Genomic DNA, 27,203 nt, shown 5'->3' with positions numbered 1-27,203 from the left:
TCAGACAATGGAACTGTATAGCAGTAGCAAAAATTGTGGGTGCACGTAACCCCTATATATTCTTTGAATTCCCAGTCAGACAATGGCACTGTATACCAGTAGTAAAAATTGTGGGTGCACATAACCCCCATATATTCTTTGAATTCCCAGTCAGACAATGGCACTGTATACCAGTATTAAAAATTGTGGGTGCACATAACCCCCATATATTCTTTGAATTCCCAGTCAGACAATGGCACTGTATACCAGTAGTAAAAATTGTGGGTGCACATAACCCCAATATATTCTTTGAATTCCCAGTCAGACAATGGCACTGTATACCAGTATTAAAAATTGTGGGTGCACATAACCCCCATATATTCTTTGAATTCCCAGTCAGAAAATGGCACTATATACCAGTAGTAAAAATTGTGGGTGCACATAACCCCCATATATTCTTTGAATTCCCAGTCAGACAATGGCACTGTATACCAGTAGTAAAAATTGTGGGTGCACATAACCCCCATATATTCTTTGAATTCCCAGTCAGACAATGGCACTGTATACCAGTAGTAAAAATTGTGGGTGCACATAACCCCCATATATTCTTTGAATTCCCAGTCAGACAATGGCACTGTATACCAGTAGTAAAAATTGTGGGTGCACATAACCCCCATATATTCTTTGAATTCCCAGTCAGACAATGGCACTGTATACCAGTATTAAAAATTGTGGGTGCACATAACCCCCATATATTCTTTGAATTCCCAGTCAGACAATGGAACTGTATAGCAGTAGCAAAAATTGTGGGTGCACGTAACCCCCATATATTCTTTGAATTCCCAGTCAGACAATGGCACTGTATACCAGTATTAAAAATTGTGGGTGCACATAACCCCCATATATTCTTTGAATTCCCAGTCAGACAATGGCACTATATACCAGTAGTAAAAATTGTGGGTGCACATAACCCCCATATATTCTTTGAATTCCCAGTCAGACAATGGCACTGTATACCAGTATTAAAAATTGTGGGTGCACATAACCCCCATATATTCTTTGAATTCCCAGTCAGACAATGGCACTATATACCAGTAGCAAAAATTGTGGGTGTATATAGCCCCAATTCTATTGCTAGGGGACTTGCAGGGTATTTCTGAGGTGAAGGTGGGGGGGCACACCGTTGGAACGGGGATTTGGGGTGTATATATGGGGTATACGGGAATACACTGTCAGTGTGTTCCATTCAGGATCCTGGGAAAGCTGGGTTGCGGCGATTGAGCCCGTCAGTGCCACGTTACACTGACAAGCTTCTCCCTGGAATTGAAGTTATATGTAAGCCCAATATATTCTTTGAATTCCCAGTGAGACAATGGCACTATATACCAGTAGCAAAAATAGTGGGTGTATATAGCCCCAATCCTATTGCTAGGGGACTTGCAGGGTATTTCTGGGGTGAAGGTGGGGGGGCACACCGTTGGAACGGGTATCGGGGGTATATATCGGGTATACGGGAATACACTGACAGTGTATTCCATTCAGGATCCTGGGAAAGCTGGGTTGCGGCGATTGAGCCCGTCAGTGCCACGTTACACTGACAAGCTTCTCCCTGGAATTTAGCTCTTATAAGAGCTGTTGGTTGTCTTCTCCTTCCTATCCTAGCCTGTCCCTGCCTACCCAGAATCTAACCCCTAGCTAACTGGACGGAAACCTCCGTCCTCGGTGAATTGCAAGCTCAGAATGACGCGAAGCTGGGCGGCGCTGTTCTTTTAAATTAGAGGTCACATGTTTTCGGCAGCCAATGGGTTTTGCCTACTTTTTTCAACGTCACCGGTGTCGTAGTTCCTGTCCCACCTACCCTGCGCTGTTATTGGAGCAAAAAAGGCGCCAGGGAAGGTGGGAGGGGAATCGAGTAATGGCGCACTTTACCACGCGGTGTTCGATTCGATTCGAACATGCCGAACAGCCTAATATCCGATCGAACATGAGTTCGATAGAACACTGTTCGCTCATCTCTAGTCACTGTGCATCGGTCAACAATACAGCGCACTTTGCACAAGGAGAAGCTGTATGGGAGAGTGATGAGAAAGAAGCCGTTTCTGCAAGCATGCCACAAACAGAGTCGCCTGAGGTATGCAAAAGCACATTTGGACAAGCCAGCTTCATTTTGGATGAAGGTCCTGTGGACTGATGAAACAAAGATTGAGTTGTTTGGTCATACAAAAAGGCGTTATGCATGGCGTCCAAAAAAACAGCATTCCAAGAAAAACACTTGCTACCCACTGTAAAATTTGGTGGAGGTTCCATCATGCTTTGGGGCTGTGTGGCCAATGCTGGCACCGGGAATCTTGTTAAAGTTGAGGGTCGCATGGATTCCACTCAGTATCAGCAGATTCTTGAGAATAATGTTCAAGAATCAGTGACGAAGTTGAAGTTACGCCGGGGATGGATATTTCAGCAAGACAATGATCCAAAACACCGCTCCGAATCGACTCAGGCATTCATGCAGAGGAACAATTACAATGTTCTGGAATGGCCATCCCAGTCCCCAGACCTGAATATCATTGAACATCTGTGGGATGATTGGAAGCGGGCTGTCCATGCTCGGCCACTATCACACTGAACTGAACTTGAATTGTTTTGTAAAGAGGAATGATCCAAAATACCTTCTTCCAGGAACTGATTAAAAGCTACATGAAGCGACTAGAGGCTGTTATCTTTGTAAAAGGAGGATCTACTAAATATTAATGTCACTTTTCTGTTGAGGTGCCCATACTTTTGCACCGGTCAAATTTTGGTTTAATGCATATTGCACATTTTCTGTTAGTACAATAAACCTCATTTCAATCCTGAAATATTACTGTGTCCATCAGTTATTAGATATATCAAACTGAAATGGCCGTTATAAACACCAAAATATTTAGAACTAAAAATGATTAAGATTAATAGGGGTGACCAAACTTTTTCATAGGACTGTATATATATATATATATATATATATATATATATATATATATATATATATATATAGACAGACAGACACACATATAGACAGGCACACATACAGACACACACACATATAGACAGACACACTCTCCACCCTGCAGCTCACCTTACATCTCTCAGTACTTTATGACACGCTCCACATCTCCATCTTCGGCCGGCACTAAGACACGCCCCCCCTAGACACGCCTCCCTAGTCAAAGCTGTGCGGGCCGGACTGAATCAGTGAGAGGGCCGGATATGGCCCGGAGGCCGGGCTTTGCCCAGGTCTGCCTTTAACAAACAACGTCATTATAACGGAGCTCCAAACTACATTGCCAATTCTGAAAGCATTAGAAAGTCACTAAGGTATTCCCTGTACGCGATCTGACGTCTGCGTATAAGAGTTCACTCTCCAAATTATAAGTGCACAGCCAACGATTTAGGGCAAAATTAACTAAGAATAGCAATGGGAGAAGCCACTGGAGGATCCGCTAAAACCCGTGTGTTAATTAACGAAATCATCATTTGCATAATTGTCTTGTTTCTATTAAACAAGTTGTTGGATTTATGATCTCAATGGAAATAAACATAGCAATATAAACAGATCCTGGATCTTAGGAGTTGCGAGCTGTAACAGAATATTGTGTGCGAATATTTGCCATGAACTTTGGTAGTCCCTAGCACTGGTTCACACACACACGTATACCATTTTTGGACTACATGGGCACAATGTAAAGTGCAAATAAACAGTTATTTTGTCATAAATCAATAGTGCAGGGGAAGGGAACAAACTTAGCAATATGACTCACTAAAGACAATACCTTTGTCCTTAAATGGGTTGTCCAGAATATACAGATTTTGGCAGGAAGGTTGGGGAAAATGGGAAAAAAACCAAAACAAAAAAAAACAACTTACTCGCCTGTCTCTTGTGCTGTGGTGTCTCCAACCGCAGTCCGATCCTGCTGCTCCTGAGTCTTGTTCTTGACTCATGTGACTTCTTGGACCAATCGGCAGCCTCAGCGGCCTACGGAAAGGACATGGGATTTCCTAGGTGACGTATGCAAGTGATGTCCCAGTTCCTCTCCTTAGGTTGTGGATTGGCCTCAGTGATCTTCTGAGGCGAGGACTTTCACCAAAAGGAGCACTGGGGCGTTGATGGATCAGACAGTGGCAGGGAACACCAGAGCAACAGGGACAGATTATTATTTTCTTTGTATTAACTTTCTATTACTGTATGTTTACCTTTTCATACTACAAAATTTTAATGAAAACATTGTTGATAAATTATTATTTTCTTTGTTTGTTTTTTTTTTTTATTATTTTGCACCTTCTCCTTGCGGAAAATTGTATAACTTGGACAACCCATTTAGCTGATTAGATTATAGAGTACTCTATGGAGAGGGAAGGGGGAAGAGGAGAAAAGAGACAGAAATATAAGGCTGTAAAGAAATTCTTGATAACTCTGCTGTGTTGTCAAAAGGAACGGCCTCCATATTTCACTGAAGTTTCTCTGTTTGAGGAGCTCTCCTCTTTATCCCCCTCCCCTATCCAGATTTGATCATTGGCAGTAGCAAATTACTAAAGAAACTGACACTTTCCTTATATAAAGTATATCACAAAGTTATCTTTACCTATACTATGGATTTGTCAGAACAAAAAGTTCAGCTACGCTTTATTCATTCGGAACATTAGTAAAGACTGTGTAATATTCTTTGTCTTAAAGGGATTCTACCATTAAAACCTTTTTTTTTGTAGATAAGACATCGGAATAGCCTTTAGAAAGGCTATTCGTCTCTTACCTTTAGATGGGATCTCCGCCGCGCCGTTTCTTAGAAATACCGGTTTTTACCTGTATGTAAATTAGTTCTCTCGCAGCGATGGGGGCGGGCCCCAGTGCTGGAAATGCGATGGGGGCGTCCCCACAGGCTCCAGCAACGCCTCTATCTTCTGCTGCATCCTCCCCTTCGTTCTTCGTCTTTCTTCGGCGTCACCTCCGACGCCTGCGCAGTTGGCTCTGCCAGTGAGACACTAGTAGAGCCGACTGCGCATGCCCGCGGCCATAGTTCCGACGCCGCAATTGCGCGCATGCGCATGCGCACATCCTAATGTGATCTGTGCTATTCATGGAAAGATTCAGCGAATGGCACAGTTCCCTTACAGGACGCCCTCTCTCACTAAGGGTTTGAGTTGCTCAAAATTAAATTAATTCCGGGGCCACACGGTGGCTCAGTGGTTAGCACTTCAGCCTTGCAACACTGGAGTCCTGGTGTTCAAATCCCACCAAGGGCAAAAAACCATCTGCAAGGAGTTTGTATGTTCTCCCCGTGTTTGCATGGATTTCCATCCCATATTCCAAAAGACATACTGATAGGGAAAAATGTACATTGTGAGCTCTATGTGGGGCTCACAATCTATATTTAAAAAAAAAATAAAAAAAAAATGAAATTGATTCCCTGGATAAGTGTCTTGCCGTGATGGCACCCGATTAGATGGGAATGATTCAGTGGTATGGTTGTTCGTGGCAATGTCACTGGTAAATATGTGAATACTAGCTGGTACCCGCGACTTCGTCTGCGGTGATTGTAGAAGTGGGTATATACAGGCATGGGTAAGGTTATCGTACTGTGTATAAGGTATGGGATATGAAATGTAACTTTGTATCTTGTTTTTGCTGTAATTCAGAGAATACGTGAGACTTTTGTGTTGAAGTTAATTTGTATTTGAGCTGCTATACGGTGTTGTGAGAAACTTTACATAGTGACTTTGAGACAGAAGTATTTGAAGTTAACCCTTTCCCGCCGATGGCATTTTGTTATTTATTCTATATATTGTACTGGGAAGCAGGGAAAAAATTCAGAATGGGGTGGATTTGAAGAAAAAATGCATTTCTGCGACTTTCTTAGGGGCTTTGGTTTTACGGCGTTCACTGTGCAACCAAAATGACATGTCCCCTGTATTCTGTGTTTCCTTACGATTCTGGGGATACCAAATTTATATGGTTTTATTTACATTTTGACCCCTTAAAAAAAATCCAAAACTGTGTTTAAATTTTTTTTTTTTTGAAAAGTCGCCATATTCCAACAGCCGTAACCTTTTTTATACGTGCGTGTACGGGGATGCATAGGGCGTCTTTTTCTACGGGACCGGGTGTACTTTGTAGTTCTACCATTTTCGGGAAATGTTATTGCTTTGATCACTTTTTATTCAAATTTTTATCAGAATCAAAACAGTGAAAAAACAGCGGTTTGGCACTTTTGACCATTTTTCCCGCTATAGCGTTTACCGAACAGGAAAAATATTTGTATAGCTTTGTAGAGCGGGCGATTTTGGATGTGGGGATACCTAATATGTATGTGTTTCACAGTTTTTAAGTACTTTTATATGTGTTCTAGGGAAAAGGGAGTGATTTGAATTTTTAATCCTTTTTATTTTTTTTTTAATATTTTTTTTTACTTTTTTTAAAAAATTTTTTTTTGCATCTTTTAGACCGCCTAGGGGTATTGACATGGGTGGGGGGTGTCGCGGATTGTCAGAGCGGTGGGGGTCGGCAAACATGGCTGCTCCGGAGCGTTAAAGAGAGCCTCCTGGAGTATCATTAAGGGGAGGGGCAAAGTGGTAAAGTATATGTATATGAGATTGTGTGGGGTTAGGGGCTAGGCTGTAGAGGGCAATATGAATTTTGTGGCTTGCTATGGTCCAAAGTGTGTGAGATTGCAGAGATGGTGGTGTGAGTTTGGGTTTTGTGGGGGTCCTGGCACAAACATATGTGCGCTATTGTGACGAAAAGTAGCCTATTGCTTAATCGGGTGTATTAACTATGTTTGTGGAAAATTTCAGCCAAATCGGTCGAGCGGTTTTTCCATGATTGAGGAACAAACATCCGAACATGCAAACATCCAAACACACAAACCCACAAACCCACAAACTCACAAACTTTCACATTTATAATATTAATAGGATACCAATGAGGGGTTAATGGGAAAACAAAAGAGTAGTCAAACAGGACACTAATGGAGACCAACAAAACTGGCTATGCAATATGCAGGACTCTTGAATTTACGTAAGCATAGTTGAGAAAGCCCAAGGGTCAGATAACAGGGCTTAGCCAGTATCAAGATGCAGTATTGTAGGGAATCTAGAGAAGTCAGGAAAGCCAGGTCACAACAAGTCAAGTTCATTAGCAAACAACAAAACAGTGAGTATTACGTATGGTTGGCACAGAGGATTGTGTGGAGCTCCTTTAATTGACGCTCGTAAGCTGTGGTATATTTAGCCGCACAGCAACCTTATCTAATCACATATGCTGCAGCTTGGAGCAAGAAGGTGCGATGCCAGAACCCGGAGAGGTAAGTTCATGGCACTCGCTAACAAACATTTAACTGGTTCCCAGGAGACCCCTAACCCATCAGACATCTGACTGTGGCTACAAAGTGTATAGAGCTGTGCTACTTCCAGTATACCGCAGCCACTTCAAAGACCTGATCTGCAGGGGTGCTTGGAGTCAGATCCCCACCAATTTACTAAAGATAGGACAACCTCTTTAAAATCAATGGGAACTGAGCTGCAGTGTCGTCACCTAGCCACTATACAGGTCATGGGGACATCCTCTCCCTGCTCTATGCAGACTTCCAGGACAACCCCTTTAAGGCTATATGTATGGGCCCCGATCTACAGACCCATTTTTCTTCTAGATGTGCCAAACTTGCCCCATGTTTACACTAGTGTATAGTGTAGTAAATCTGGGCCATAGATTATGAGTCTAGTGTATTTACGAGGACAGGGATTCCCACGGTCACACTTTGCATTGACGTCACACACTGAGCAGCCTGTCGATCACTTTTGGGGGGATGAGAAAAGCAGATACAGGGCTAGGGCAGAACACTGAACACTTGCCTCGGTTGTAGATAGGCCTTGCTACACCTCTGTCAGTATGCTACAGTATATAAGCACATACAGCAGATGTGGGTAATACAGATTAGGAAGAAATAAATATATAAATCCTCCGGATCAATGAACCTGCCCAAGGAGAGACCGAAATGAGTCACTTAACTGATGTCATTTAGGTTGAAATCAATGTCCATATAGTATCTGCACCCTGCCAGCTCAGGTATTATGAGGTAGCCAATAATATCATACTCAAGCTATTAACCTTAGCACTGCCAGTGATAAATATGATAAATGCCAGCAGTTATCAGTATTGGAGAGGGTGCGCTTGAAGCCGGAATCCTCTCAAAACCTGGATATTTGGAGTCTCCTAATAGCAGGTTCTTAAGGGTTTCTCCTTCTGGTTCAGCGCTGTAGGGTTATAAATTGGACTTGATGGATCTGTGTGTTTTATCAACTTTATTAACTATGCAATTCAGATGTAAGTGCTGTTAACCTCAATATCCATCTCCATGTGGGCAGCACGGTGGCTCAGTGGTTGGCACGGGTGTCTTACAGTACTGGAGGCCAAGGTCCGATTCTGAACAAGGGCAACACCAACTGCTTGTGTGTGTGAGATTGCTTTGGGTACCCTGATCTTGTCACAATAACTTATAGATTAATAAATGGCAGGAAATTTATCAAGTCTTAAAGGGGGTTATTCATTATTAGAAAACATGGCGGCCTTCTTGCAGAAAGAGCTGCACTTCCTTTTCTCAGGCAGATGAAGTAGTAGAACTCTTTCTGAAATAAATCAGACATTTTTTATAATCCTGGATTACCCCTTTAACAACTTCTTGACATCCGCTGTACTAGGCCCATAACTGTCAGTCTAAGACCCAATGCCTGGGATTGGAGTCCTCTCTGATAAGAAGTGCAATAGCCTGTGATCACTCTTTGGTTCCCTTCCTGGTTCCTTTCCCCACCCCTCTGAATTTGAGATGTCCATTTCTATGACATCCAAGAGCTGTAACAAGCAATTCCCAAAATTGCAGACTGGCAGATAACAGAGAGCAGTTGAACAAGATACCTAATTTGTGACACTGTCTAAGGCTACTCTGACATCATCACTTGAGCCCACTGCAAGTTAGGTTAGACTTTGTCAAATCAGGACCCAGATTATCATACCAGGAGCAGATGTGAAAAATAGGTGATACTACAGACTAAAATCAGACCAGAAAACTACAGCAAAAATAAATAAGCAAGGCAGAAGAATTACATGTCCAAGCCAAGGTGGATTCCGAGAGTTCACCGTCAAGGCCAAATCGTCAAAAAAAAAGGATATCCAGGAAAACAAGCCAAAATCAGTAACCAGGAATGCAACCAACAACCAGATATGTTCAGAGCTCTTGAACCTAACTAGTAAGAATTTAGTAGCAGGCACATGGTAGGTTCTGAACAGATGTTAAATATCCCTCCTCAGCTGATGATTGGGGAATGGGATAGCACTCTGGTGTTCAAAAAGATCCCATTGATTTCAATGGGAGTTACGAGCGTATACACTGCGTAATTTTGTGGCCGCAAAATTACACGCCGTATATGATCGTAACTCCCATTGAAATCAATGGGATCTTTTTGAGCGCGCAAACTCTGACACGCCGTATACGTGGCAGATCGTGCGCTAGATTACTCCGTGTGAATTCCCCCTGAAGAGTAAGTGAAAGCTTCACATATCGGAAACCTTAAAGGGACAGTAATACTGAAAATCCTAACGAGCCTTCCAGACTTAGGAATATAACTATTAAAGAATTCTTCATTTTCCTATTTCCCACGGAACAAACAATATGAAGATCGCACTTTCAAGCCCCTAATAAGCCTAAAAAAAAATTTTTTTGAAATGCTTAGTCATTTTTCAAAGTTTTTTTTGTAAAGGTATTAAAAATAACAAAAATCTTATATTTGGTATCGCCATAATTGTACCAATCCGTGGTGAATGCTGTAAACACAAAGGATGTAAGAAAATGGCTCAAATGCAGTTTTTTTTTCTAATTCCACCCAATTCTGTTTTTTTTTCTAACTTTTCAGTACATCATTATGTACTGTTATGAAATACAACTCTAAGACTTAGTTCACATGCAATGTGTACATTCCATTGCGGCTGCCGCGATGATATGTTCAGTGCACGGCATCCCGTCACGGCTTTCCGCTCCGGATTAGGCCCAAATGAATTGGTCTAGTCCAGAGTGTGCTGCTGTGAGGTGGGCGCCGCGGAATCCGCCTGAAGAAAGGGCAGCTTGTTTCTGCTAGCTATGTCCATAGACCACCATTGTGAGGGGGCAGATTATGACGTGGATTATGCGCCAAAATCCGCTCCTTCTTGTCCCGTGTGAACGGGGCCTAAAATGAAAAATTACTGCAATGGGAAAGGGTTAATCTCCTCTGGATATAGGAAGATGTGCCTAATTTATTTGCACCAAATATATTATATATCATGTGCCTTTTAGAAAATTTCATGTTTTTGATGGATCCTGCCTCAGTGGAAATAAGTGTGAAGCTAAGTGTTGAAAATGTTTTTTAGGTTAAAAAAAAATATACAAAAAACATACAAATTCTATTTTTTATTCATGTTGATATATGTTCCTAGAAGCAAAGTCAGAGTTACACGTTAGCCAAGTTGCATTAAAATGTACTGTATGTAAAGGGGTTTATTGATGGACTGTTCTTAGCACTCTGGCACCAGCACTGATCAGCAGTTAAGCGGCTCTGGAGCACTTGTGAGCACTGTTTGAGTCACATGACCAGGTTGCAGCTCAGTCCCACTGTGCTTGATATGCAATGAATAGGCCAAATGTTGTGGCCTTCTCAAACATCTCGATTGGTGTGGGTACCAGGTGTTGAACTCCGACTGATGTTTTACTGATGACCCCCTTTAAATATTTGAATTTTTTTTTTTTTTGTATTGTGTTTTTGTATAATCCTTATCCTGAGTCTTCTCATGTATATGAAAATAATGTTCATGTTGACATAGACACAAATGAGTTGTCTGAACTCTGTACATCTTGAACAGTACTTTTGTGTTTTAGGAGGCGTTGCGTATCTCAGGCTCAGATTCTTAGCCGCAAACATAATTTTTGTAAATTGCATGAAGATGCTGATTATTGTAACAGCTAGGTAGCAGTTTAATAACGTTTTCTTTGTTTAAAAAATAGTTAGTTTCTTTAAAGGGGTTATCCAGTGAATTCAGTGGGAGCTGAACTGCAGCGACAGTGCTCGGATACAAGGAATAGAGCTTTGTGCCTGCAGCCCTGTATAATACATCGGACGACTCCAGAAGCGGCTTTGTATAGCTGATCAGTCTGAGGGAACAGCTTATTGCAACCCCATTTGTCTGCCCCCAGCTCAATGTCCCCCTTCATCTGCCTCTACTTAATGTCCTCCCCTTTGTCTGCCCCAGTTTAATGGCCCCCATCATCTGCTCCCAGTTTAATGTCCCCCTTCATCTACCCCCAGTTTGATGTCCCTCCTTCCTCTGCCCCCAGTTTAATGCTCTCCCTTCGTCTGCCCCCAGCCCCCACCAGTCATGTCATAAAGAACTAAATCCTAGACAACCACTTTAATTCTAATATAGCTTACAAAATCCATGATTCCCCCCCCCCCCCCATAAGTATTGTGCATTGTCTATAATGCTGGTCTTCTCATATTGGATGAAGGCCCTTTAGGCCCCCCTGAGGCTCCAAGGCCCCTGTGTGACAACAGCCTCTGCATTCCCTGCTGCTGTATCTTTCTTCAGTTTTTCACACCATGTACAGACAGATTCCATTTGACCCCGTCCTGTTAATAATTAACTACAACGAATGATTTCTATTCTGTGAGATAACACAATGCCGGCGGATGAGATTTCCTCGTGTGAAGAACGCTCTTAGTTAGCCTTTTGTACTGTAAGTTTGGTTTTCCCGGAATTAAACCTCATCAGCTTCTTAGTGCCATAGCAGCTTTCCAGGATGGCGTCTCAGCTTTCATCTGGCACTGCCCAGCAGAATAGTGCATTATGTGCGTGTAAGGTGATCTCCTGGCTGTAATGAGCGCGGGTTTACTGTTACTATTTCTTTCTTATAATTATAATATATCCTCTAATTTGACTGCTACATGGACCACTTCATGTTATTACGTTGGCAATATTTTCGTCAGTTCCATTACACCTTTTAGCCTTACTTTATAAGGTTCAAGAGACTGTCCTGTCCTGTGGCTGACAGTCATTATGGGCCCACTATATCAAAGTTAATGGAACCACTCTTACCCCTGTCCCACGGGTCCGATGTTCTGGGATAACCCTGGATGCCGACCTATCCTTCAAATCACACTTTCAAACCCTCAACACTTCCTGCCGTCTCCAACTCAAGAACATGCACCAAATCCGCTCCTTCTTCACTCCTGATACTACCCTGACGCTCATCCAGGCCTTCATAATCTCATAATCCCACTTAGATTACTGCAACACCCTTCTCCATGGACTCCCAGATTACAACCTTGCCCCCTTCCAGTCCACCATAAACTGCACTGCTTAATTCACCTAACCTCCCGTTCTTCATCGCCGGCCCCCCTTCTGCCAATCCCTTCACTGGCTACTGATTGCCCAGTGAATAGAATTCAAGCTACTAACGTTAACATACAAAGCCATCCACAACCTGTCTCCTCCATAAATCTCCAACCTAATCTCACGCTACCTGTCCACATGTAACCTCAGATCCTCCAAAGACCTCCTACTCCGCTCGTACCAAGACACATAAGACTGACCCCCACAATCACAGGCTTTAAGAAGGCCCTGAAGACTCACCTATTCAGGAAGGCCTACAACCTCCAATAACACTACTGTCACCACATAACTATCTGAACTGTCTCCCCCTCTCCTTCTGTTTCTACCCCTCTCATAGATTGTAAGCTCTCGGGGGCAGGGCCCTCTACCCCACCGTGCCAGTCAGTCACTGTTAGTATTATATCTACCTGAATATAATATATTATGTATTGTATGTAACCCCCAAATGTAAAGCACCATGGAATTAATCTAATGATGTAAAGCACCATGGAATTAATCTAATGATGTAAAGCACCATGGAATTAATATAATAATGTAGAACACCATGGAATTAATGGTGCTATATAAATAAACAATAATAAATAAACGATAATAATATATGGGAATCTCAGGAACATCTTTGCTAGCCTGTCCTCACAATGTAGACTGTGGAGATACTCATGCATGATGTAATAATGTAATAATGCAAAGCAAGACTTTTCTCTTCGCTGATGTAAAATCGTTGGAAACCCAGCAGACCACATTATAGTCTATGGTTTCCGCGGGTAAATGCTTTTTAACTGGATAGGGTTTCCATTTTTTGGGTCCCTAATTGGACCCGAAGGACAGAAACCCATATGCTAGTGTGAACCTAGTGTTACTTTGTTGCAGATTTTGCTGTAGTTTTTTGAGCCAAAACCCCAAAGGGTTCAACAGGAATGGTAAATAGGAAGTACTCTACATCTCCCTTCTACATATTCACTACTGGCTTTGGCTAAAGAAAATACAGCCAAATCTTCAACAAATAAAGCAGCTTTTGCTCAATGGGGGCCTCAGTTTTAGGCCCCTTGCAAACGACCGTGATGTGGGTTAGTGTGCTATCCGTGTATTTCCTGGATAGCATACTGATCCTTTCTTTTCAATGGGCCCGTACATACAACCGTGAATTTCATGGTCCTGTGTGTGGGCCAACAGTCAGGGTTGCAAAATATAGAACAGGTCCTACTCTCCTATTCTCCTCCATTGGTCTAGTGTTATGTCCCTGCCATACAGACTGCTAGTGTTGATCCTGGCTGTTTTCTACTGCTGAGCAACTGGCATTAACCTATGTAGTGCTGAATGTCATGTACCTTAGTAAATGCAGGTGACAATGTGTCTACACTCTAGAAGTAAGAAGTCCTACTTTGCCCAGTTGCCTTGTCCTTTGCTGGTTTGGAGTAGTGGAAGGTGAACCCAGTCCAGAGGGGATACTAAGTTGATGTAATCGAAGTGGCCCAGGCCCTACAGTGTCACGAAATCGAGTGATCAAAGATGGAACATTTGCTCATTTGTTGGTTCATTGCCGGGAACTTTATCAGAGCTGTAGCTAGGCGGCTGTCATCTGGGGCAAAGGTCCATTCCACTGTCTTTACTCTGTGTCTAAGTACATAAAGGTGGATTGTTGCTGGCCCTCTCGGACAACCAGCACCTGGGGCACGTTCATTATGAAAGACATACATCATCATAACTGCTACCAGGATCCTAGTACCGGCTAACTACAGTTGGAGTACTTGCCAACACCATAAGGCCGATCTATGGGAGAGTGGGCGCGTTTGAATAAAGGGGTTGTATAGGATTAGAAAAAAATGGCTGCTTTATTCTAGGAACACAAGGTTATGTCTGGTATTCAGGTTCAGCTCCATTGATGGTAATGGGATTGAGTTGTAATACTACACACAGTCTATGATCAAGTGTGGCGCTGTTTGTGGAAGAAAACAGTAATGCTTATATAATCTTGGGGAACCTCATCCTCTATATTTGTCATGTTCCCTCACTCTGTATCTTCTCCTGGTCATCTCTGGCATGACACTGCTCTTCATACTTGGGCACTTCATACTTGGGCACTCTTTTCTCTATTGTGACAGGTAGGCCGATCTTCTCCGCCATGACTACAGTTCATGTTAGAGATTTATTGCTCCTCCATGACCCTATGTAAGCTATAGGGTGTTGCACCTTATTAGTGAGTGCTACTTCCTAGTGCAATATGGTGCAGTAAGCTGGCGTTCTTCTTCCGGACACCCTCCATGTATGCATCTCTATGAAGTCTGCATGTGTGAACCCTACTGGCGTGTCTGACACCTACTCTAATGTTCTCCTAAAGATGTTCCAAGGATTATGAGGACGTACATTGGTCTGGCAAAACTAAACCATGAGACGTGCTTTTTTGCTGTGGCCCTCCACTTGGGGCTTTAACCTAAAGGGGTTTTCCTGGACTTTTTAGTTGATGACCTTAGGATATGTCATCAATTGAAGATCCATAGGAGTATGACACCATGAACCCCTGCAGATCAGCTGTTTGAAGAGGCAAACCGGCTCTTTGAGTGATATACATGTCACAGGCTACTCAAATGGCCTGATCACAGCATAGTCCCGTTCTAGAGAATGGGCTGAGCTGTGATAGCAAGCACAGCAGCTGGACAAATGTCTAAGCCATTGCCACCCAAACCACCCACCATCTTTAAATACTGAAGCTCAATGGCTACCAAGCAGAGGCTGGATGTCGGTTCAGGGTTAAGGGGCTGTGTCTCCTCTAGAGCAGCGGGTAGTCTGTGCTGGGTAGACAAATGGATTCTGATCTATAATTTGATCAGCCAAAAGCTCGTTGAAAGCTAAAAGACCCCCAGAACTTTTAGTGTGCGCCTATGACAGGAACCCCTACAAATAATAGGATTTGCTTAATGTGCGAACTTCAGATCGGGAGCAGGATCTGTCACATAAACATCACACTATCCATTAGGGGTACTTTGTTGGATCTTTTTCACAAGGGGGTAGTTGACTTGAATAGGTTGAGGACCATTGGTCTATAACATGGCATGGGTTACATTAGAAGCAGCGCCGCACCTTCCATGAGGCGACCTGAAGCGAGCGCTTCAGGCGGCGCTATGCCAGGGCCCCAGGGAGTGCGGGATTTTTTCTTACCTAAGCCAGTCCAGGACAAGCTGTCCTGGACTGGCTTAGCACGGAGCGGTGGATTGGGGAGGCCACTGAAGCAGTGCTGCTCCAGCAGCCTCCCCTCACGCTCAGGCAGAGAGCAGGTCTTCTCCGTGCCTGCTCTCTGCCTGGGAACGGCGCTAAGCCCCACCCCCTTTGCCAAGCCCCACCCCCTCCACTCCACCACGCCCCCCCTCCTCCCCGGGGGGGGGGGGCGGCTTTCTGTCGTTCGCTTCGGGCGGCGAAAGGGGCAGGTTCACCCCTGATTAGAAGACATGTACATGCAGTGGCGTAACTAAAGTCTTCTGGGCCCCGGTGCAATCTTTTGTCCGGGGCCCCCTACTTCATCCCTACAGAGAATTCTTGATAGTAATGGTTACGGGAGCTAAGGAGTTTAATCCACCTTAGTGTGGTTAGGGGAATCTGTGGGTCTCCTTGGTTTATGGGCCAGATGGAAGCTGCAATCTCAATACTGATGACAATGCTTATGGGCCCCCTAAGGCTCCTGGGCCCTGGTGCGGCTGCACCCCCTCAAGTTACACCCCTGTGTACATAGCAATGTTATAGTAATGTTAACACAACCGTGTCACTGTTTAACCGAACGCAACAGTAAAAGATGCCATAGCTAAGTATTACTCATGTAAAGGTAAAGTGAATCTTCTGTACATTCATAGTGCAGACTGTATATACACCAGTTTTATTAAATTATATTATTTTTTACTTCCTAGATTTTACATCTGATTTTCATCATCTCTTTTGGCAAACATGTAGTGTGGGTTTATGTACTGGAGTAGGATGTGTACAGTGCGGAGCCCAGGGAGCTGTATCCAAGCAGTGTAACCAGCTGGCAAGATGTAAACTGAGGGCCGTCTTTGTGCCCGTTTTTCTTGCTGCCTTTACAATTATTCTGTTTTCCTTTCAAAATCTAAATGTGGCTTCTGATATATTTGGGGTCTGCGTTACGCATGTTATGATAGATTCACAGCGTTGTCAGTTTTTGCTTCTTTGTTGTTTAAATCAATAAGCGGCAATTCACGGGCTGCTTCTCCAGCGTTTTAAGGGAATGAAATAATGGATAAAATGTCCTGATGCAGCAGAACAGGGCACAATAATATCCCAGCTTCAGTATGACGACAATGCCAGAACAACATGTGAAAGGACAGCTAGGTGTGCGCGGAGAACATAAAAGATGACCCTATAGAATGTTGGATGGGAATGTGCGTTGTTTAATGTGTTTTCTGGGTTTTATGTACAGGCCTTCTATACTAGGTCAGTATGGGTCCAACACCTCGCACGCCCACTAATCTTGTGTTTGAAGAGCATACTAAACCCCTTTGTAGATGACCGTTTGAATGGTCACTGTGCTATCTGGGTTTTTCCTGGATAGCACACTGACCCATTCATTTCTATGGGCCTGTACACATGACCGTGAATCACACTGTCACGTGTGCCCGCTAACACTCTCGGCTGCAAAATATGGAACGGTCCTATTCCTGTCTGATTTTACGACGTTTCTTCCACGGCTCCTATTCATTTAATAAAATGGGCTGTAGAAGCATGGCCAGTGCATAACACGGTGCTCAGTAGTTAGCACTACCGTCTTGCAGCGTTGGATTCCTGGGCTCGAATCTTGCCACGGACAACATCTGCAAGGAGTTTGTATGTTCTCCCCGTGTTTGTGTGGATTTCCTCCCATACCCCAAAGACATACTGGTAGGGAAACATGTACATTGTGAGCCCTATATGAGGCTCACAATCTACATTAAAAAAAAATAAATTAAATAAAAAAATAAAAATCATGGCCAATGCATGGGTGGCACACGATTACATCTGTGTGTCACCCATAGGCGCCTGTGCTGTTCATTCACGGCTGCCGGTTAGCACACCGACTTAAGACATCAGTGTTTGGCTCTCTGTGTGAAAATTTTTGAAACCATCTCAAAATCCTCAAAAACTAATTTTGAATGGTTTGTTTTAATCCCATTGATTTCAATGGGTTGTGAAAAATATCCTGTAAGGGAATTGCAATAGGAGCAATTCCCCAGTAGCTGCTGGTGAACCCTGAGGGGAAGAGCACAAGACACAGTGAGCCCTAAGCTGAATTCTTCCCCAATGTCCCTGCCTGCTTGCCGGTCTTATCCTAAGCAATAGGTGACAACTAGTCGACAGGTCCTTCCTATATGGAACAACACAGAACGAAGACAAGACAAACAACAACAAAGGGAGGTCAGCTAGCCAAGAGTCCAGTAACAGTCGAGCAACACAGTACAGAATCTAAATCCAAGAGAATAGTCAGAGGGTAACCCAGAGGTCAGTAATACAATAGTAGAAGACAGAGGAGCTTAGCAGGGTTAAGGTCTAAGGACAGAGTCTCAATAGCCAGCAAGTCAGTGAGTGAGTGATCTCCTGTATATAGAAAGCCCAAGACCTGCTCTAGGTTTGATTGGAAGACAGGCTGTCAATCACACAGGCAAGGCTAGAATTAACCATTGGATGAACGGGAAACAAGGTGCAGGAGATGGGTGTGGTGGAAATTCAATTGTACAGTTAGAGCAGTGTTCACACAGTGCAACAAAAAACACTAAGCAAGGAACCAAACTGAACACGTCTCCTGCGCCACAGCGTGCGAGCAGATGGTGGCAGAGAGACCAGATTAGAGTATTGCCATCTGCTGTCCACTTTTTTGGGTGGAGATAAAAAGTCAGACTTGCAAGACTTTTTTTCCAGCTAAAAAAATAAGGATTTTTTTTTTTTTTTAACATTTTTGTTAACATAGAGGGTGCTCACAAACTGATTACAGATAGTAATTTATTTGTGTCCGTTTTGCAATCTGATTTTTCCTCTGCACATGCTCAGAAGAAGAAAGGGAAAAAAAATGGATTTGGACACCCACTGACAAATGCATTTAGAAAGACAGATTCAGGTATCCATTGTGTAACCATTTAGAACCAGTCTTTAAAAATGGTAGCAGATAGATACCAGGCGCATGTGTGAACCTACAGTAACCTGCATTTGTGCCCTATGTGCCATGAAAATTTTCAGAAGAAGTTATGGCTCCTGTGGATGGAGCTGTATTCTCTATTAGTGAGACCACACCTCCTCTTGGACCCCATTTTAGTGACACAGACATGAAACGTGCAGGCCATACCCCTTTTTCAGGATGTATCGAACACATAAAGTGTCCACGATTTTTGTGCTTTGGACTATGGCGAGGTCAGACCTTCATTTAGGAGCCCTCTAGATGAGTGAAGTTATCATTATTTAAGGTCAGTTGCTCTCATTCATCATAGAATGAGAGCAATGAACATTAAATGACAGATGCAGATCCTCATGTGTCGGCGGTATGTCTGCCTTCACCCCAATGTAAAAAAACAAGCCTTTTTCTGGAAAACGGCTGTCGTGTTTTTTCCATGAGAGCCAAACAGAGAGCGTTTCACCTGCCTCTGTTGCTCCATTATAGTTAATGTCCAATGCTTTCATCCAATGAGGGATGACAGCAACGGACATTAATATCAGTAGTGTGACTGTAGCTGTGGCAACTATATTGAAGAAACTGCAGAACTCATATGCTCACTGAGCGCTCTTCACTAGAGATGAGCGAGTAGTATACGATCGAGTAGGTATTCGATCGAATACTACGGTATTTGTAATACTCGTACTCGATCGAGTACCACTCGCTATTCGAATGGAAAAGTTTGATGCAGAACCAGCATTGATTGGCCGAATGCTATACAATCTGCCAATCAATGCTGGTTCTTCTACCTTTAGAAGTCTTCTCCGTGCAGCTTCCCCGCGGCGTCTTCCGGCTCTGAATTCACTCTGCCAGGCATCAGGCCTGGGCAGAGCCGACTGCACATGTCCGCTTGTGGTGGGGCATGCGCAGTCGGCTCTGCCCAGGCACGATGCCTGGCAGAGTGAATTCAGAGCCGGAAGATGCCGCGGGGACGCTGCATGGAGAAGACTTCTCGGAGGATCCAGCCCGACCCTCACTCGTGGACTTAGTAAGTATAATTTGATCGAACGTTGCCTACCCCTGAAACGAGCATTTTCCCCCCATAGTGTATAATAGGGTTCGATATTCGATTCGAGTAGTCAAATATTGAGGGGCTACTCGAAACGAATGTCAAATCTTGAACATTTTACTGTTCGCTCATCTCTACTCTTCACTAATTATCAGCACTGTACATTGTATAGTGGTTGTACTTGGTATTGCATCTCAGTCCAATTCGCTTGAATAGGACTGAACTGCAAACAAGACTTGCGTTTTTTGTCACTTTCGTGCTGTGTTTTTCATTTTTGCCTCCCCTCATATAACTCTATGGAAAAAGCACAGCGGTTTTGCAAGTAGAATTAATAAAATTAAAGGTAACCCCCCCCCCAAAAAAAAAACAACAAAAAAACACACACATAATTGACATAATAAAAATCTTTGACAATGGATATCAGCCACGACTTGCAGTGATGACAATAGGTAGCACTCCGAGTAATGCTTCATCAAAGAGTAAAGCCATTGCATACGACCGTACGAATGGTCAGTGTGCTATCCGAGTTTTTCCCAAATAGCAAATTGGCTCATTAATTTCTATGGGCCCGTACACATCACTGTGAATTACATGGCTTTTGCCGCTCAACAGTCTGGGCGGCACCATATGGAACAGATGTTATTCCTGTCTGATTTTGTAGCCATGGATTGAATGAAAGGGGCCGCAGAAGCACGGCTGGTGCATGTGTCGCCCATGCGCCACCCGTGCCGGTCATTCTTGGCGGTCAGTTAGAAGTCAGTAGGGTGCTGTTACTCTCTGTCATGGGGCAGATCCAGAACTACATTGTTTTTATAATGACATAGATTTGATTAGAGCCTAATGAGACATACTGTATAAGGCCCATACCTTGTTTGCAGAGTGTGGAATTTTTAGCGCTCTTATTTCCAGAGTGCACAGCTTATAGAGAACAGTGGTCTTTACTGGCCTTGACTACCCTGTACAGATAGGCAGAGAAGGAACAGGCGCCAGTGTTTACTCTCCAACACCTCCGCTCCAGCTTCATTAACTCACGATACACACACGGAGCTGACCTGTACAGCAGGGAATAAAAAGCCGCTGTCTGGTATTGACGGGTCACTAATACCTGCAATTATAATCTGCCCATACCAGAACATTAACCTCTTAACCACTGAAGTGTTCTTTTTATACAAAAAATTTTTTCGGGTTTTGTTTGGGTTTTAATTTAAATTATATTAAGAGTTCATTTTAAAATTTCACACTAAAGTAAAGTGTAAGGCTGAGGCTCCTTGTAATGTAAAAACAGTGTTTTTTGTTAAAGATTTTGCTACGGTTTTTGGAGCCAAAGCCATGAGTGGATTGAGCAGAAGGTAGACGTATAAGACTTTCTTATATATTTCCTATTTCTTTTGTAGCCATTCTTGGCTTTGGCTCAAAAAGCAGCAAAATCTTCAACAAGAAGCTGCGTTTCCGCAACGTGGGGCCTCAGCTTTAAAGGGATCCAAATCATTATAATCCCATTTTCTCTCCCTAAGATGTAGGAATAGTCTTAAGGCTATTCTTCTCCTACCTTTAGGTGTCTTCTTTGTGCCACCATTCGGTAGAAATCCTGGTTTTCTTCTGTATGCAAATGAGTTCTCTCGCAGCACTGGGGGCGGTCCCCAGCACTCAAACAGCACTAGGGACATCCCCAATGCTGCGAGAGAAATCTCAAGCAACACCTCTATCTTCGTTTGGAACGCCTCTGTCCGCGTTTTCTTCTGTCCTGGCTTTAGCAGCTTTACTTGAAAATGGCTGCGGGCATGCACAGTCAGCTCTGCCCCAGACCCCATGGAGGAACCGACTGAACATGCCTAGTAGTCTGAAACCCAGGATGGAAGAAAACTGAGAGAGGCGTTCCAGACGAAGATAGAGGCGGCGCTGGAGATTTCTCTCGCAGCATTGGGTACGCCCCCAGTGCTGTTTGAGCGCTGTGGACCTCCCCCAGTGCTGCAAGAGAACTCATTTGCATACAGAAGAAAACCGGGCTATCTATGGAACAGCGGTGCAGAGAAGACATCTAAAGGATGGAAGAACAATAGCCTTTCTTAAGGCTATTCCTACGTGTTAGGGAGAAAATATGGGATTCCAATGATTGGATCCCTTTAAGTTCCTGCAAAGTGGATGGGATCCTAGCGAATCAGAATAGGTACAATTGAAGCAGAAAATCTAGAGGAATCCTCTGCCAACTTTCTGCAGGGAAAAAACACAATGAGTTTCTACCTTGGTTTTTCTTGCAATGTTTTTTCCATGCTACTTGGCGCCTTAGCCTAAAGGAGTTTTTCCGTGAATATAACCATATTTAAAATTGTATAAAATCAATAAACATTTTTGAAAATATAAATAATTAAAAAAATTGCAGATTTTGTCTATCAATCCTAGTAGTGAAAATCTCTTGTCTTGATTGGTTGCCAAAGCTGAATAAAAGAGGCATATTGGGAAACTGTATCACTTCTACAAGGTAGCGGAATTAGATTTATAACCGATTTACGGCTGACGGACTCATTTGAATGTTTGGTTGGTTGTTTTTTCACTAAGTCAGTATGCCCAATAGAGTCCTTGATCAAAATAATGCATATATAAATATATTATGCTTCTAAGAGGAGCGCAACGTGCCGTGCGAATACTAATAAATAAGCAGACAAATGGTGCTGTGCAAAAAGCTTTTAGATTATATACAAGTAATAGTACAGAGTGATAAAGTACGGTATTACAAAGTGATAGAGCGGCCCTAAAGACATCATAGTAAACAATGCATGATATAACAGTAATAAAATATACTACCCACCAAGTAAATGATACACACACCCCAAAGTACATCTCACCACACTTGGCTTCATCACTGCCTGAGCTCTAGTGTTGCTATGAATTCTGTGAACAAAACACATTATATTAATGTCATACATTCCCTTTAATTCAGCCATAGTAACGGATGGGTGGGTAGCAAGCAAGGCTTCGGATCCGGTTAGGCGGTACAAGAAATGATCAGTGTAGGCATCGCTTTTTCCTCTAATTTCTAATAATTTGGGATATCCACTCATCTGGCATCAATGCTTTACTGTATAGTCCAGGTTGTGTTGATAAGAGTTGTGTCAGCCACTATAAAACAACTATTAATCCCGCACCACACCTATACTCCATTCTCTTCTGCTGTAGGGCAGTACATCTACAAAAATACATTAGTGTAATAACGCCATCTATGTGAAGGTAACCATCTGATACATTATTGTATATTATGTAATCCAGGATAGTATAAAATCTCTGTTATACAAGTCATGTCATATAAACATAACCCAGGATGTAGCTCATTGACAATGTCTTTGTTGGAGGGCTGGAGGTTGTTGCTGAATAAGTTGTGTGTCTTGTAAAGTGTTTTCCAGCTCTTTAAAAAACAAACAAAAAGCATTAGGGTGCGTTCACACGATGTAACGTGCCGCGTGATCTGGCACGTATACGGCCTGTGAGAGTTTGCGCGCCGTAAACGCTCCCATTGATTTCAATGGGAGTTAGGATCGTATACGCCGTGTTATTTTGCAGCCGTGATTTTATTCCAGTATATGAAAAGAATACTTACGGAAAGCTTTATTGTAAAGTTATATGCTCCCCGGAGCACGGATCTCCCCGCGTTTACGAGACGTTTGCTAACGCGACCGCAAACATGCACCGTCAAAATCGCGGAGCAAACGTCCCGTAAACGCGGTGCATTGTGCGCCACGTTTACTCCGTGTGAACGGGCCCTAAAAGGTGATGTAACTTTAGACTAGACAGTCTAAGGATATGACAGATTTATCATTCAGCACCAACCACTGTGATAAACCTGGTGTATTTTCAGACTGCCAGTCTAAGTTTACATTGTCTAACTATTAGTAAATCTGGGCCAGTGCTTCCTATAATTCATGAAGACCGACATATTGTACACCAGTCTTTATGTGCCTTTTGGCATTGGTGGAACTTTCTTCTGATTTATGGTGTATCTTGCATCAGGGCTTTCCACCTTGCAATAAATCTATACTAGCTCTTTTCACTACACACAGGCTCATTATCAAATGAAGGACCTTTATAATAATACAAATTTCTGTACATACTGATATACTTTAAGAAGAATTCATCATTCCCTTGACCTTTTTCTGGCATGGAGAAGGTGCACACTTTTGAGCAAAACTTGTTTTTCTGTATATATTTCAACTTCTTGCATTTCTATGCTATCTTCATATTTCTATGCTATCATCACTCTTTGGTTGGTCATAGCGGGAGGGATAGTGGGCTCAGCCACTGTGATAAATCTGGGGCACTATAAGACTGTCTAGCCTAAGTGTGTGCTGTGTAAAAATTTGTATACCGGTTAGTCAATCTTTTACAAAGCTGAAGAACTTTTCGTTACACGATTGTATTTGCATAAAACTGTAAATTGAACTGCAACATATATCGCCCTGCCTGTTGACGGTTTCCATATAAAAGCAGAGTAATATAAAGTATTATAAAGCTGCTAGATTTTATGTGCTGGTTATAAAAGTAAATTTTTTAAATCTTTTAACTTACATTTTTTATGAAAATATCAGTGAATTACTTTTTACATTTATAGTCCTTTTTATCCTGTCTGTATATAAATGGTACTGATGCATTTTCTGTCATTATTATAGTCTTATTGCCTATAAACTAAGCATTGCCTTTGTCCCTGCAGCACAGCCAAGTACAGTGTGGTAACGTTCCTACCTCGATTCCTCTATGAGCAGATCAGGAAAGCTGCCAATGCTTTCTTCCTCTTCATTGCCTTATTACAGGTAAAATCTTCCTAAAAATTTTACTTGCAAATAATCTGATTGAGGGAGGTATGAATACATTTGTCTGGGAGTTCAGTCATGTCTTTCCTTTGCGAATGCAAATCCCTTTAGTTCACAGTGTCAGTGATATTCTGCAATCCCTATGGCTTCTCTGGACTGGATTACAAATGCCCCTTAGTGTAGTGATAGATTTCTATATACATTGAGGGACAAATGGGATAAATCTTTTTTTGATAAAAATATATAAAAACTGTATATTGTATTTTTTTTTTGGGGGGGGGGGGCAGGGGTTTATGGCTAAGGCCCACATTACGGAAACGTAGCTTTTTTTTGTTGTAGATTTTGTTGCATTTTTTTGAGCCAAGGAAATGGGAAATATAGAGGAAGTTCTTATACTTCTACCACTCCTGCCTTTGGCTTAAAAAACCTCAACAAAATCTGCAACAAAAAAGGTGCGTTTCCACAGTGTGGGGCTTTAGCCTTAGGCCCCAAGTTGCAGAAATGCAGCTTATTTTTGTTCCAAATGTCGCTGTGTTTTTTTTGAGTCAAAACCAGGAGTGAATTATTGACGCGGAGGCCGCCTCAGAATCCGGTCCATAAGATGGCTAGCCACGACTGGATGCCGGTGCAGTGCATACAGTGCACCGGCATCCAGTTGCGGCATTCCACTCCAGATTAGGCCCGAATCAATGGGCCTAGTCGGGAGGGAGTCAGCCACGGAATCCACCTGAAGAAAGGGCATGTTGTTCAAGGAACGCATTGGATTCAATGGAAGGAGTTTTTTTTTAGTCGGATTTTGAAGCAGACTTTGTGTCAAAATCCAGTCCAAAAAACTCCTGTGTGATCCCAGCTTTAGGGTGTGTTCACATGGAGGAACTTGCCACAGATTGAGGGGATTTTGAAAGATTTTGTCAGACTTTACCCCCGCATCTGTGTCTTACCTTATCATGGAGAATCTGGTTGCTTCCTCTCAGGTTCTTGAAGTACATATAGATTTGACATCTTGACATGAAGAAAATACAGTCTAAAAGCAGAACTGTTAAATGGTTATTGAAACCTAACATAGCAATAATGCTATTGCTTTGTGACCAGTGGGGTCTGATCTCTGGATCCTTCTCTGACTCTGACAAGATGCAACACTGCATCCCCTTTACTGTTTTTACCAGCAGTTCCATCCATGCATATGATGTTGTACTGCAGTTCCCTACACGACCAGGTGACCAGGGTGCCGCTGTTCAGGTGAAATAGTGAAAAGGATGCAGCCCTATGGCCTTTTTCTTAGTATCAAGATAGACCCCAGACGTTAGACTCCCATTCATTATATAGTTATGGCATGTCCTTTACAAGTTGGGAATACCCCTTGGAGTAGAAATTGCTTTAACGGAGCAGCTGGATATATAAGGAAGCCTCCTTATATAGGTAAGTAGGTCCTGAGATACTTTGCATGTAAGAACAGTTTCTGGAATTCCCAAATAACATTGCTACACTATCTGGATCTTTTGTTGTCAGTGACTCATTTACATATAATCTTTCACTGATACTCTGCTCAATTTAACTTCATGCAAATCCTGCTTTGGCTAACACAGGATGCAGAAGAAGGTCAGAACACCTGAACATTCACACCATGTGTCTTCAGGGTGTGCTTGTGTTACCCAGTGCTTTACACTTCAGTTCTGCTCGGTTAGATTGGCCACTGTGTATGAGCAGAGTAGAAGCTCACCGGGACATCAGGGCACGAGAATGATTCCTAGTACACCAAAGAAACATAGATTATACGCTATATGCAAACAAATTGAGTAGTGACTGGAGGAAGAATATTAGGATAGCAGGTATCTGCCACACGTAATCTAAAACAAATGGGCCTAAAGTGAGTGGGAAGGGGCTACTATAATGGTCCATGTCAGTGAGTTGCTGTATTTGGGCTCTGTCACAGCAAACCCCTGTCTGCTCTACCCTTGACAGATAAACAAAGGGTATAGCGAAGCACGCCAACCAACATATTGAACCATGGGACCTGTTCAGATTACTGTAGTTTGGTGTTGACCCAGATTCTATCAGGGATAATGGGAGGATTGCTGCTGACTACATTCATACATTTAATATATCGAATATATTGATTTTTTTTTTTTTTCAGCAAATCCCTGATGTGTCTCCAACAGGAAGATACACCACTCTGGTGCCCTTAATCTTCATCCTGACTGTAGCCGGCATCAAAGAAATCATAGAGGACTATGTGAGTTATTCTTATCTTGAACATCTTTGTATTGCACTCATTAGAACTGCCCCATTCAAATGAATGTCAAGATGTAGGACGGCTGTATGAAAGCATCTCCCATTATATCAGACTTCAGCTGTCCCTGTGTCACGTGGATTTCCATTCATCTGAATGGCAGCCTTGTACTAATACATCTCAGAGAAAGCCTGACCACAGGGTATGCCATAAATGTCTGATAGATGTGGTGTCTCCTATGGGATCAACATCTGTCTTCAGAACAAGGTTGCCCTATTATATTTCAATGGATCTTGCAAATAAGACTATAATCTACAGTCATGGCCAAAAGTTTTGAGAACGACACAAATCTTCTATTTTCACATGATCTGCTGCCCTCTGGTTTTTATGTGTGTTTGTCAGATGTTCACATACAGAAATATAATTGCAATCATATTATGAGTAACAAAAGCTTATATTGACAGCTAGAATGAGTTATTGCAGCAAGTCAATATTTGCAGTGTTGACCCTTCTTCTTCAGGACCTCTGCAATTCTCCCTGGCATGCTCTCAATCAACTTCTGG

At 42.7% G+C, this 27,203-nt stretch overlaps 1 protein-coding gene across 2 annotated transcripts in view; it reads left to right on the top strand.

The window, feature by feature from the left end:
* ATP8A2 (ATPase phospholipid transporting 8A2) overlaps positions 1–27,203 on the top strand; it is a 576,493-nt gene that overhangs the window by 97,570 nt on the left and 451,720 nt on the right. For both annotated transcript variants that reach the window (XM_075265950.1, XM_075265949.1), the window contains exons 3-4: positions 24,311–24,410; positions 26,545–26,643. In XM_075265950.1, coding sequence (XP_075122051.1) covers positions 24,311–24,410; positions 26,545–26,643 — 199 coding nt within the window. The remainder of the gene's footprint in view (positions 1–24,310; positions 24,411–26,544; positions 26,644–27,203) is intronic.

This window comes from Leptodactylus fuscus, chromosome 2 (assembly GCF_031893055.1).
Source record: "Leptodactylus fuscus isolate aLepFus1 chromosome 2, aLepFus1.hap2, whole genome shotgun sequence".
Taxonomy (NCBI): Eukaryota; Metazoa; Chordata; class Amphibia; order Anura; family Leptodactylidae; genus Leptodactylus; species Leptodactylus fuscus.
This window is presented reverse-complemented; position numbering and strand designations above follow the sequence as displayed.